This window comes from Nicotiana tomentosiformis, chromosome 9, assembly GCF_000390325.3.
Source record: "Nicotiana tomentosiformis chromosome 9, ASM39032v3, whole genome shotgun sequence".
NCBI classification, from domain to species: Eukaryota; Viridiplantae; Streptophyta; class Magnoliopsida; order Solanales; family Solanaceae; genus Nicotiana; species Nicotiana tomentosiformis.
The window spans coordinates 55547240-55562366 of record NC_090820.1 but is presented as its reverse complement, the minus strand read 5'-3'; the positions used below and the strand labels follow the sequence as shown (position 1 = coordinate 55562366).

Below are 15127 nucleotides of genomic sequence, written 5' to 3'. Positions count from 1 at the left end.
ATTATCTGAGTCCGTGGGAGCCCAACAACGAAATCCATAGGGATCCGCTCCCATTTCCACTCTGGAATCTCTAACTTCTGAAGCAATCCACTCGGTCGCTGATGCTTATACTTCACTTGCTGATAATTTAAGCACCGAGCTACATATTCCACTATGTCCTTCTTCATCTACCTCCACCAATAGTGCTACCTCAAGTCCTGATACATCTTTGCGGCACCGGGATGAATGGAGTACCATGAACTATAAGCCTCCTAGAGAATCAACTCACGCAAACCATCTACATTAGGCACACATAGCTGGCCCTACATCCGTAATACACCGTCATCTCCAATAGTGACTTCCTTGGCATCCCCGTGTTGAACTGTGTCCTTAAAGACAAGCAGATGGAGGTTATCATACTGACGCTCCCTGATACGATCATAAAGAGAAGACTGAGAAACTACACAAGCCAAAACTTGACTCGGCTCGGAAACATCCAATCTGACAAACTGGTTGGCCAAGGCCTGAACATCCAAGGCTAAAGGCATCTCTGCTACTAGTAGATATGCTAAACTGCCCAAACTCTCCGCCTAGCGACTCAAGGCATCAGCCACCACATTGGCCTTCCCGAGATGATAGAGAATGGTGATGTCATAATCCTTAAGTAGATCCAACCATATCTGATGCCTAAACTTAAGATCCTTCTGTTTAAACAGATGTTGTGGACTTCGGTGATCGGTGAAAACCTCACAAGGAACACCATACAAATAGTGCCGCCAGATCTTCAAGGTATGAACAATAGCTGCTAATTCGAGGTCGTGGATATGATAGTTCTTCTCATGCACATTTAGCTATCTAGATGCGTAGACAATCACCCTACCGTCCTACATAAATACCATGTCGAGACCAATGCGCGACGCATCACAATATGTCGTATAGGACCCCGAACCAGTAGGCAATACCAACACTGGTGTTGTAGGCAAAGCAGTCTTGAGCTTTTGAAAGCTCTCCTCATACTCCTTGGTCTATCTGAACGGAGCACCCTTCTATTTCAATATGGTCATAGGTGCTGCAACAGACAATAAACCCTCTACAAATCGACGGTAATACCCCGCCAAGCCAAGAAAACTCTAGATCTCTGTAGCTGAGGACGGTGTAGGCCAACTTTGCAGTGCTTCAATCTTCTCCGGATCTACCTTGATCCCCTCACTCGATACTGCATGATCCAAAAGTTTTTGCATACAACTTCTTTTCTCTCAAGGTCTGAAGCACAGTCCTCAGGTGTTGCTCATGATCCTCCCGACTCCGGGAGTACACCAGAATGTCGTCACTAAACACAGTGATGAAAGAGTCAAGATAGGGCTATAATACATTATTCATCAAGTACATGAATGTTGTTAGGGATTTGGTCAGCCCAAAAGACATCATGAGGAACTCGTAATGACCATACCGAGTCCTGAAAGCAGTCTTCAGGATATCTGGCTCCCAAATCTTCAACTAATGATATCCAGAACGCAAGTCGATCTTAGAGAACACTCTAGCACCCTGAAGCTGATCAAATAGGTCATCAATACGTGGTAATAGATACTTGTTCTTCACTGTAACCTTGTTCAACTGGCGATAATCAATACACATTGACATAGAACCATCCTTCTTCTTTACAAACAAGAGAGGAGCACCCCAAGGAGACACACTAGGCCGAATGAAGCCCTTATCGAGCAACTCTTGCAACTATTCCTTTAATTCTTTCAATTCTGTTGGGGCCATACGATAAGGAGGAATAGAAATGGGCTGAGTGCCCGGTAACAAATCAATGCCAAAGTCAATATCCCTGTCGGGCGGCATGCCCGGAAGATCTGCCAGAAATACGTCTGGATAATCCTTCATTACTAGAACAGACTCGACGGTAGGAGTATCAACACTAACATCGCTCACATAGGCTAGTTACGCATCACACCCCTTCTCAACCATTCGTTGAGCTTTAAGAAATTAGACAACCCTGCTAGGAACATGATCTAAGGTACCTCTCCACTCTAGCCGCGGTAGACCTGGCATAGCCAACGTCACCGTCTTGGCGTGACAATAAAGGATAGCGTGATAGGGTGACAACCAGTCCATGCCCAAAATAACATCGAAATCCACCATACTGAGCAATAATAAATCGGCTCTGGTCTCATAACCATTAAGAACAATCAAACACGGGTGATACACACAGTCAACAATAATAGAATCACCCATGGGTGTAGACACATAGACATGTGAACTCAAAGAATCACGGGATACCCCTAAATACGGAGCAAAATAATATGACATATAGGAATAAGTGGAGCCTGAATCAAATAAGATTGATGCATCTCTATGATAGACCAGAACAATACATATGATGACAGAATCGGATGCAACTGCCTCCATCCTAGATGGAAGGGCATAATATCTGGCCTGGCCTCCCCCTCTATGGCAACCTCTACCTGTCTGACCTCCACCTCTAGTTGGCTGTGCAGGTGGAGTGGTAGTTGGTGCTACAATCATAACTTGAGAACCTTATGGAGCACGCGATGCCTGAGAAATTTATGAAGGTGTACCCCTCCTAAATATGAGGCAATCCCTCACCATATGGTGAGTGTCACCACACTCAAAACAAGCTCTCAGAGGACGTGGTTGTTGAGGCTGGCTCAGGCCTGATCGGCTAGACTAACTACTGAAGGCACCCCGTACATGAAGTACACTAGACACTAGCAATGCGTAATAGGAATCCTGGGGACTAGGAGTGGCAGGAGCACCGCTGGCAACTGGAAGTGCTGAATGAACAGGGCGACACATATAACCCCTGCCCTGACAAGCTGCAGTTGGGGAACAAGTACCACTATAAGTGCCAGACTTTCAAGACCTTTTGGCCTCTCTCTTCTCTCTCTCTCCTGAGTCAGCATACCCTCCAACCTCCTAGCAATCCCTACTAACTGCTGGTACGCAATATCCATCTCCATCTCTCAGGCCATGCTAAGTCTGATACTGGGGTTGAGCCCCTCAATAAATTGGTGAACCCGCTCTCGAACAGTATCAACCAATGCTGGTGCATGCCTAGCCAAATCATTGAATTGGATTGAATACTTTGACACAGCGATAGAACCCTGTCACAACTGCTTAAACTTTGCAAGCCATGCATCTCTGAGACTCTGGGGAACATACTCCCTCAAGAACATATCTGAGAACTGAGTCCAAGTGAGTGAAGCTGCCTCGGATGGACTACCCAACTCATAAGCTCGCCAACACTGATAAGCCGCTCCTCTAAGATGGAACGTAGTGAAAGAAACCCCACTAGTCTACGCAACACCCATAGTATGGAGGATACAGTGACACTTCTCAAGAAAACTATGGGCATCCTCTGACGCTAATCCACTGAAAGTAGGAGGGTGGCACTTCTTGTACCTCTCAAGCCTGAGCTACTCCTCCTAAGAAATTTTTGCCCTAACCTCGGGCTGAACTGGAGCTACCTGCTGCATTTGTACGACCTATGGAAATCGGTCGACCTGGACCCGCTGCTCTAGAGTAACGGCGACGGGAGTCTGTGCTTCTCCCCCGGCCTGAGATGTGGCATGAGCAAGTGGTATCAAACCTGCCTACACAAGGTGCTGAACATGCTCAGAAAATAGGCTAGAGACTCTTGGAGAGCTGGTGCAGTAACAAGGGTCTCAGGTGCCTTCCCCTTCCAACTGGAGCTATTAGTGGCTCCTCTGTAGCAGCTCGTGCGGGTGCTCTGGCTGCACCACATGGACGTCCTCGACCTCTACCCCGACCTCGGTCATGTCCTCACCATCTGTGAGAGAATAGAAAGATAGAAAATTAGAATCCGAGGTCAAAATCTCACACGATAAGCAATCAAAGAAGTGAAGATTTTCCTAACAATTCCATAGCCTCCCGAAGATAAGTACAAACATTTTCGTGACTCTACTAAACCTGCTTGTGACCCATAACACCTATGAACCTTGAGCTCTGATATCAACCTGTTACGACCCCAATTTTCCTCCGTATGATGTCGTGATGACACCTAGTCTCTAAGACTACGTAAGCCTAACAATTTGGAATAACTGAATATAAAACTGAACTCAAATCTCAACACATGAAATATAAATAAAAACTACAATTCAAATAATTACAACTCTCAAAAATTCGGTAGAACGAAATCACAAGCTTCTAAGAGAAAATTCTAAGTGTCTCTATATATCAGAGTCTAAAAAGAATGAGGAAAACAACATAATAAGGATAGAGATGGACTCCGAGGTCTGCGGACACTAGCAGATATACCTTGAAGTCTCCACGTACGGTCTAGCTCACTGGTATCTGGCCTGGTAGGAAGAACCTGGATCTGCACAAAAAGATGTGTAGAAGTGTAGTATGAGTACACCACAACGGTACCTAGTAAGTGCCAAGCCTAACCTCAGTAGAGTAGGGACGAGGTCAGGTCAGGGCCCTACTCGAATAAAAGGATCTCCCGAGGTACAGCCTCGCAGTCCCAAAAGTAAATATGCAACATGGGGATCTCCCGAGGTACTGCCTCGTAGTCCCAAAATTAAATATGCAACAGGGGATCTCTCGAGGTACTGCATCGTAGTTCCAAAAGTAAATACACGATAGGGGGATCTCCTGAGGTACCGCCTCGTATTCCCAAAAGTAAATACACAACTCGTAACCCATGGACCAATGAATTTACAGCAAGGAATCATACAGTTAAAGACTGAATACAAGATCACGGAGGAAAGTAACTCAACTAAGCATGTTGCACAAATTTCAAGTAAAAGTTAAGACATGTAAACATGCGACACTATGCTAAACATGATAGCTACACATGCTAAGGCAACTTAGTTAAGGAATTTAAAAGAAGATTACTCAACAAGAGCCAAAATTTCCACAATTAGCATGTGTATGCACTCGTCACCTCGCGTACACGGTGCTCACATATCACAAATTATTACAACAGTACCAAATCAGAAGGGGATTTCCCCCACACAAGGTTAGACAAGTCACTTACCTCAAATCTCGCTCAATAAATCGATAAGGATGCCTTTACCTCGATTTTCCGACTCTGAACGCCCAAATATAGCCAAAAGTAATTACACACTATAAATGCAACTACAAGAAACTAATTTAAATAATGGAACTACGACTTTAGTAAAAAATTAAAAAATTGCCCCAAAAAAGTTTACCCGGGCCCACGTCTCGAAATCGGATAAAAGTCACCAATTACGAACACCCATTTAACCACGAGTCCAACCCTACCAATTTTACCAAAATCCGACACCAAGTCTCCACTCAAATTTCCAAATTAAACTCTCCAAATCACAAGCCTCAAACTCCCAAATTCTACCTTAAATACACACAAATTAGGTGGAAATTAATGGAGAAACAAGATTATTGATCAAAAATGAGTACAAGAGACTTACCTCAAGAAATTCCTTGAAAATGCTCTCAAAACTCGCCAAGACCCGAGCTCAAAATGTTTAAAGTGAAGCAAAATCGTGAAACCTTGAATTTAAGTGTTCTACCCTGCACTTCCGCTTCTACGGAAACTTAGCCGCATCTGCGGATTCATGGAAGCGACAACATACCCGCTTCTGTGGTTTCCCTCGCTCCTGCGGTCTCTTCATCCGCTCTTGCGGACTCGCTTCTGCGGGCCTCCAAGTCGCTTCTGCGGTCTCAGCTTCCTTGCCAAATTCCGCTTTTGCGGACATGCCTCCCAAACACTCGTCCGCTTCTATGATCACTCTTTTGCAGAAGCGACTCCGCTTCTACGGCCTTCACACCGAACCTGCGACCATAGGCCATTTCCTCCAGCCCCGCATCTACGCCAAAATGCTCGCTTCTGCGAGCTCGCACCTGCAGTCAATCTTGTTTGCTTTTTAACATCTCAATGTATAAAATTTATCTTTATTTGAAAATTGATAAACATAAAATGCAAATAAAATACTAATTAATCTAATATTATATCAATAATATATATATTTTTAAAAATATGATTGTTAGTGGTGGTGATCACTAACTGTGATGCATGTGAATGCCGACTAGAAGCGTTGGTTGATGGTGATAGTTCTTATTAGTAGCTAGTGATAATTGGTAGTGATGACAATTATGGTTGAGAATGGTGGCGGTAATAATTAATAATGGTGGGTAATTGTGGTGGTAGTTTATAATGGTTGGCAGTGCCGGCTATGGTTGTTCATTGCGATGGGTTGGTTAGTTATGGTAGTTGAGGTGGATAAATTTATGGTTGTTCATTGCGCTGGGTTGGTTAGTTATGGTAGTTGAGGTGGATGAATTTATGGTTGTGGTTGAGAATTATGGTGTAGGGGTAGTGGGGATTCTGGGTGGTGGTTGTCGATAATGGTGGCGGCTATGATTGAGGATGAGGATGAGGTGATGGTGGAAGTGGTGGTAGTTAAGTATGGTGGTGGTGGGTGGAATGGTAACAGTTGATAATGGTAGGCGGTGGTGGAAATTAATAATGAATATGGATGATAGAATCTTAATGAAATTAAGTCTTTGTTATAAGTCTTCATCATACAGACCCATTAAGTGGTTGTGAAGTAAAAAAAAAATAAACAAACTTAATGATTAAGATCTCAATGATTAAGATTCAGACTTTATAAAAAATACACTTAATGTATGAGATCTGAATGATTAAGCTTCAAACCTTCATTAAATGCAAACAAATGAGGCATAAATCACATCAAACAACGCTAAAAACACGAATCGCGCATCGATTCAAGCCTAATGAACTTTAAAACTTCAAATTTCTACATCTGATGCCGAAACCTATCAAATCAAGTCTGATTGACCTAAAATTTGCACACAAGTCATAATTGATATTACAGACCTATTCCAACTTCTGAAATCGAAATCCGACCCCGATATCAAAAAGTTCACTCCCGGTCAAACTTCCCAAAAATCATCCAATTTACCAACTTTCGCCAATTGACGCTAAAATGACCTATGGACCTCCAATTCAACATCCCAACACGCTCCTAAGACCAAAATCACCCTACAGAGTTATTGAAACCGTTGAAACCCCATTCCGGAGTTGTCTTCACATAAATCAAACTACGATAAATTCCTACAACTTAAACTCCCAATTTTGGGACTATGTGTCCCGTTTCACTCCGAAACCAAAAACAAATCCCCCCGACAAGTCATGTAACTATAAAATGAGATGGAGGAAGCAATAAATAGGGGTTCGGGGATAATACTATCAAAACGACCGGCCGAGTCGTTACATAGAATAAGAGGCAATAATTAAATGATTCCTTACCAAAAGAACAAATTAGAAGTCCCTAAATATCACATGTTATTCTGAACAAGTAAGGGCAAACATGTATTTACAAATTCTCAAGTCCTGAATGATATATCGAGTATAATCGGACTCCTAGCGACAACACGCACGAGTTATACTGAGGTTGTACGGTCCGATCCATAACAATCGTGTACATACATTACCGAGGTCATACGCCCCGATCCATGGATGCATAACATTATATATTTAAATATTGCTGAGGCGTTCGGCCCGATCCATAGGAGTAGGGAAACTCTTCAGACTATGAATTATGTGTTTACAACTCCAAGGTAATTAGCCCATAAAAGAATATAAATTTTCATTAATAATTAAATATTCCGCCAAATCTCTTAGTAATGAAGCTCGATTTAACATGATCTTTAACAAAATTTTATTTATTAATACAAGCATTTAAACTAGCAAGTGGAGTTCAAATAGTGAAAGTAATTGCATAATAAAGTCCTATGTCTATCCGGACATAACATGAATTTAGCTACGCACAGACTCTCGTCACTTCGTGCATGCGTAGCACCCACAATTAGTAGAAAATAAAAATTTAAACACATATGGGGTAAATTCCCTCTTACAAAGTTAGGCAAGAGACTTACCTTATTCCAAGTCCACTTTTCGGTCCACAAATCACACTAAAATCCTCAAGTCGGTGCCGAGCAATTCGAAACTAGCCAAAAGGTTGTACAAACTAATCAATATTTGCTCAAAAGTTCATAATTTAACTATTAGAGTAATTATCCAACCTAATTTGGAAGAATCCTAAAATTTATCCTCGGTCCCACGTACCCAAGTTCTAGAATTTTTTGTGAATGAATGTTACCATAAACTCAGGAACACAAATATATAATTTCTACCAAATTCCATAATCATTTCGTGGTCTAATCCCAGTTTTATCAAAACCTATGCTTTTCAACAAACTCCTAAAATTTCCACATTTTACATGTTAAAAATCTACCCATAATCTATGTATTTAACTTACATTGTATAAAAATTACTTACCTTCAATAGCTAGGTAAAAACCCCCCGCCAAGAAGCTCCAAAATCGTCCAAGGGAAATGAAAATAAAAGAAATGGCCTAAGTCCCGATTTTAATAAAGACATTGCCCAGATTTTCCCTCTTCGCGATTGCGAAAAGGGACTTACGAGGCCCTGAAAACCTTCATCGCGAACGCGACAGGGTCCTCGCGATCACGAAGGCTAGCCCAGCCTAAGCGTCGCAAATGCAATCCTCCCTTTGCGAACACGAAGGGCAATGACCTACTGACCCCTGGCACTCCAACCCTTCTAAGCGAACACGACGTGGCCATCGCGAACGCGAAGGCCACAGGTCCTGAAGCCTCGCGAAAGCGGCCTGTTGATCGCTAACGCGTAGGGTAAATTTCCCAACTCCCCAATTCCTTCTACGCGAATGCGAGACAACCTCCGCATTCGCGAAGAAAGAAACCAGAACCAGCATATCAGAAGTTTTGGACTTAGCTCCGGGCAGTCCGAAACACACCCGAGTCACCTGGGACCCCATCTAGATACACCAACAAGTCCATAAACATAATACGGACCTCCCCGAACCATCGAAACATGTAAAACAACAACGGAACTAAGAATCGCACCCCAAAATTAAATTGAATCAACTTATGAACTTCAAACTTCTCAAATAGCTCTGAACGCGCTTAAAAATACTTAGACTACTCAGAATGACACTAAAGTTTGCGTACAAGTGATAAATCACCATACAGAACTATTCCTAGGCTCCAAACCAAATTTAAAGAACCACAAAACCTTCATTGAACCAACTTTCAACATTAAGCGCTGAAACGCTCTCGGATCACTCGAAACTCGATCCGAACACACGTCCAAGTACAAAATCATCATACGAACCTATTGGAACTATCCAATTCCGGTTTCGGGGTCGTTTACTCAAAATATTGACTCAAGTCAAACTTGGCAATCCTAGGCCACTATTAAGGAACTAAATATTCAAATTGCAACCTAAACCCTTCCAAACCTAAAGCAACCATCCCCGCAAGTCATAAAATAGTAAAAGCACATACAGAGAGTCTCAATTAGGGGAACGGGGATCTAAAAAGTAAAATGACCGGTCGGATCGTTACAATAAAGCTCCAACAAATTTGGAGATTCAAAAATTATTTTAAAAAAAAAAAGAAAAGAAAAGAGAAGATGATTAAAAAAACCAAATATACAAAAAAGTTAACTACCTAAAATTAACTACTCAAACATCAGTGAGGTTGGTTTAGGTTAGATAAGTTTTTTAATCATTTTATTTTTTCTTTTTAAAAATAAAAGGTGTATTTATTCATAAAATATTATTTAGAATAATAGAATAAAATATAAAGTAAGAAAAATATTTCAATAGTAATACAATATATATCTTCAATTATATTTAAAAAAATAACATACAAAATTATTAAACAAAGTAATATGTTAATAATTGTTTTTATTAACAATGCAATTATACTAAACATGGATAATATAATTAAAAACAATACGGAACAAAAAAATTATTTGATGTCTATATATGTCCCTTTAATTTAATAGAGATTTTATTAATTAATATTCATACAATATTATTGAGAACAATAGAATAAAATTTAAAATAAAGAATTTAATTTAATAGAGAATTTATTTATTAAAATTCAGAAAATAGTATTGAGAACAATAGAATGAAATTCAAAATAAAAAAATATTTCAAGAGTAATAAAATATACATCTTCTATTATATTAAAAAAAAAATAGTAGACAACAATATTAAGCAAAGTAATATATTAATAAAAATTTCTATTAACAATGCAATTATACTAAATATTGGGTAATATAATAAAGAAAAGTATATAACAAAAAAGTTATTCTATGCCTATATAAGTCACTTTAATTTAAAAATATTTTATTCATTAAAATTCAGATAATATTATTGAGAAAAATAGAATAAAATTATAATAAAAAATATTTCAAGAGTAATAAAATATATATCTTCTATTATATTATTAAAAAAAAGTAGTAGACAAAAATATTAAACAAAGTAATATGCTAATAAATATTTCTATTAATAATGCAATTATATTAAATATTGGATAACATAATTAAAAAAAATATAGAACAAAAAATTTATTCAATAATTATATAAGTTCATTTAATTTAATAAAAATTTTATTATTGAATATATCATAGTGACAAATAAGATCATAAATGAAATTTATTAATACAATACGAACTAATATATTTAAACAAATCGTATCACAATTTCCTTTAATTAATATTGATAGTGTATGTAAAAAGTTGAGGTTGGGGGCTCTTTCAAACCGCAAAGTTTGCCACGATGACCGCTTTGCAGTTTTCAGGATTCCTAATAACGAACACGTACCTATGTTCTCAGTTCCACGCGTCAGTTTTTCTCTTAAGTTTACCCCATAAACCAGCTCTTCTACAAACACAAAAAACTCACTTCACGGTTCTCCTTTTGCTCCGTTTTCTTGCAAAGTTTTGCCTTTTGGTGTAGTTGGGTTTTGTTTTAGATTTTTTCAAAAATGAACAGTAACTTGGAGACTCGATCATTGCTCCATGGCTTTGACAAGGGAGGTTTCTTTGATTTGGGACATCCTCTTCTCAACCGTATTGCTGAAAGCTTCGTCAAAGCTGCCGGGGTACTCATATTCTGTTCACAACATGAACTGCCATTTGTGCCCTTTTTAAATTCTTAATTTGTGTTTTTTTGTTATTTATTGTGGTTGTTTACATTATCAGATTGGTGCTGTTCAAGCGGTTGCTCGTGAGGCTTATTTCACTGCTTCTGAAGGTGAGCCTATTTTTTTATCCGTTTTGCTCCTTTTTAAAAAAAATATATAGTGTGCAAGTTGTTCAGATTTTTAGAGTTTATAGAGTAGTTGAAGTTGAATGGATCTTTTAGGTGCAAGTGGAGATAGTACCAGCATACCACCAGAGATCACTGGTCCCAAGAGGAATCGATTTCCAGACCTTAGAGGTAAATATCCTAGTGTATTTCACTCATTAATAATATATATATATATGTTCCTAGTATGTTGTACTTGTGCCATGATTGTCAGTGGCCCTCAGTCCTACATTAGTTGGGATTAGTGATGTGAAATGTATGTATTCATTCGTCAACGTTTCAACTTTACGTGAGTTTGCTGCTAAACGTTTTGGGGTTTGGGTCTATCTAGCAACATTGCACCGGTATGAGTTTAGCTAAGATCCATGATTGTTGAGCTTACATAAAAGTGAGCATAAACTGGATGGGTAATTGAATAATGTTTTGAAAGCAATTCTTAATGCCTGATTGTGTAAATATTATTGTGATCTGATTGTGTAAATACTTTTTACATCATCACTGCATAGAGAACTTAAACTCTAGCTGCATGGATTACAACAACAACAACAACCCAGTATAATCTTACTAGTGGGGTTTGGGGAGGGTATTACCCCAGGCAGTTTTCGATAGACCATCGGCTCTCTCCCTCGAAGAACTCCTCACCTTAATCTTGGGGTGACTCGAACTCACAACTTCTTGGTTGGAAGTGGAGGGTGCTCACCACTAGAGCAACCTCCAAGCTGCATGGATTGAGTTGTTAAAAACTCAACTGTATAGAACTGACTTAAACTCTAACTGCATAGAACTCAAACTCTATATATACAAAACCAAAGGTGCTTTGCAGTTCAAAATTGAAGGATGACTGATTGTATATGGATTGAGTTGTTAAAAACTCAACTGTATGGAACTGACTTAAACTCTAACTGCATAGAACTCAAACTCTATATATACAAAACCAAAGGTGCTTTGCAGTTCAAAATTGAAGGATGACTGATTGTATATGATAACACTACGATATATGCTCTTTCATTCTAAACCATTCACCATCTATGCCTAACGATGTGGAAATTTGACCATAACTAAGATATGATCTCATCTTATATACGGTAATGAAATATGGAAAGAATTTTTTTGGTGTCTGGCGGTCAAAGGTTAGAAAAGTATCATCATCTTTGCATTTGATTTTGTAAATCATAATTACTACTTTCGTAGAACTTCTAGAGGAATATCTATTGAGAACAGAATAGTGACTAAGCTATAGATATTACATATCAATTTTATTTTTGGCAAAAATTTCTAATGCACAACGTCACCCAACTTCAGCTTATAAAGGTGAAACAATTAATAGATCGACCCTGCCTCTATATAGTAATATAGAGACAGTAATACCAAATTCACTTGTTCATTCATGCGACATTGCTTCTACTTGTTTAAGACATGGCCTGATTTAAAGTTCAAAAAATGTCAAATCAAATTGGACTGCAAGAATGATAGTGAAAAATTTGGGGTTATATGTCTTTTTGTGCATAAAGGCAGAATATAACCTTAGATGTAATGAAAATGTGGAACATGCATTTGTCTAATTGTTGTCGTGAATTAAGATATTCTAATTAGATGTAAGCCAATGCTTTTTTAGTGTCGGGGTACTTGAATGGTCTTAGGTTACTGAAATAAGTTGTAAAATACTGTGGAACTTTCACATAAAAACTTTTTTGTTTAAACCTAGTTCGATACATCATCGGAGTTATATTTTGTGGATACATAAGATATCAGATTATTCATTTTCGTGTAATATTTGATGCAGGGGAGACTAACAGAAAGTCAATTGAGGCCCTGGTAAGACGATTCAACTTTTTTGCATCTTGTGGTTTTTCTGATATGTTAATGCAACCAATAATCCCTCCATCTCCACCTCAGAAAGAAGAGGAAAATTAAAAATGTGTGTAAAGTTGAAGATCGGTGATGTAGTGGATTACCTAGTTTGTTGTTGATTGAACGACACCTTGATGTTGGGATGGAGAAATTATGGATGGTTGTAAAAGATTGCTTTTCATTTGTAAGTGGATATGTTGAAGCTTTGCTGAACAGTAAAATTATCTTTTTCCTTTGTCAGGTAAAGAGCACCGGAAAAGAGTCCGTTCAATGGGGTGAGCCTACTATCTTAGTTTTCACTAGGAATAACATTATTTTATGCCGTCATTTTATTACTGTTCACCTGCGGTGGATGGTAGGGGAGTTATTCTGGTCGTGAAAGAAAGTCATACATTGCATTCATATATTATGTATCTACTTTGCCTCTGAATGTTGCACATGAAAGTTTTAATTCACTTCTGCAGGACTAGCTGCAGGGATGTACTCTGGTCTTACTTATGGATTGAAGGAGGCTCGTGGAGTTCATGATTGGGTCCGTTTTCCTTCCTATTGATCCTATGTTTCCCCTGTTGGCAAGTTATTGCTCATTTACTGGTGAATATGTATTAATTCTTTGGTTCATTCTTCTGTTTGTCCTAGAATTAGTTGGTTCACATATAGTAAACTCACTTGGTTCATGTCCATTTCAAAGGCAACTTAAACCTTCTTGACTAGAGTTGATTCATGGGGGTACACTGCGAATGAATTTTGTCTTCATATACTGGGTCCCCTATTTTTGGCGGTGAACACTTTGTTCTAGGACATATGTTTTTGGTATACTGTCTGTATTGTAAGAATTCATCATAGTTTTGCATTGGCTCTCAACCTTCCGCAACCATCCTCCTTTATCCAGGCCTATGGCCGGCAATGTATGAGTTTGGGTGTGAGCTCATACAGGCAGTTGTGGGCAATAGTGCTCAAGTCACTCGCCATCCATTTCAAATCGGGGGCGTAGTAGTAGTTGTGTATATCTTCTGTGGACTATTTTGAAATTGTCTAAATATTGCAAGATTTTTCTTCCGCAGAAAAATAGTGCTTTGGCGGGAGCAATAACTGGTGCGGCTTTGGCTTTGACACTGGAGGATCGTTCTCATGAACAGGTGGTGCAGTGTGCTATTACAGGAGCAGCTATCTCTAGTGCCGCGAATCTGCTTACAGGAATATTCTAGGATGCTGATAGTAGAATTTGTTTAACTGGAGACTTGTTACTACTTTGTTTCAATGGCACTGCACTAGGCATTTTAACTTTTATATACATGGATGATGCTGCTTTCTAGTTGATTTTGTGGCATCTTTTGTGCTTATTATTAGGGTATTAATTATAAGGTTTTGACGCAAAATAATAGATTGATGTCTCCCGTTGAGAGAATTGTGGATGGGTTAGCTTCTTTCAAGGCTATTGTTGAATAAGATTACAGAACAGATGCATGGGATTGGGACTTGGATGTACCGTCTTGGGTGATATGAAATTTTGGAGATGAGGTGTCGAATTTGGCCTAGTGTTTAGCAAAGCTGGTTGAAGGTTTAAAGTCTTAATAAGAAGTCCAGTATCTTCTCTTATAATAAGAAGGAAAAAAGAACTAGCAGTATTGGCTGCAATGTCAAGGTCCTAGAATGAGACGTCCAACACTGCCTGTGCCAGTTTTGGTTTTTTTTTTTTTTTTTTTTTTGGCTAAAACGGAAATATTATTAAAAGCTAAGAAAGACAGGTAGTAGAGTTTGTACATAAGGGGACTGTTCTTCTTAGACAAGTGTTTGAACAATCTTTATTGAAAGCAAGTAAAGCATAAGGCGGTGGTTCTTCGATGACAACGTTGTTGGTGTCATCAATAACCTGCAATCCATAAGAGGTAAGTAGAGATCAGAACCTGTGTCAATCATCATTTGCAATACTTGAGAATATGTTTCTATCTGTAGTGGATAGAAGTTTACGTCCTGAGCAATTTGCAATCCTAGCAACAAAGCATGGAGTTCTGCTTCAAGTGCCGATGAGAAAATGAGGTGAGTAGTAAAACCTCGGATCCATTGACATTGATGGTCTCGAAACACTCCCGCAGCACCCG

General features: G+C 39.0%; 1 protein-coding gene across 1 annotated transcript; it reads left to right on the top strand.

The window, feature by feature from the left end:
- Positions 1-10738: 10738 nt before the first annotated feature.
- Positions 10739-14440, top strand: LOC104096670 (outer envelope pore protein 16-2, chloroplastic). The gene is made up of 7 exons (XM_009603077.4): positions 10739-10968; positions 11069-11120; positions 11232-11306; positions 12958-12989; positions 13267-13300; positions 13490-13557; positions 14090-14440. The coding sequence occupies exons 1-7, from the start codon at positions 10852-10854 to the stop codon at positions 14231-14233; spliced, it is 522 nt and encodes a 173-aa protein (XP_009601372.1). The 5' UTR covers positions 10739-10851; the 3' UTR covers positions 14234-14440.
- The last annotated feature ends 687 nt before the right edge of the window (positions 14441-15127 follow it).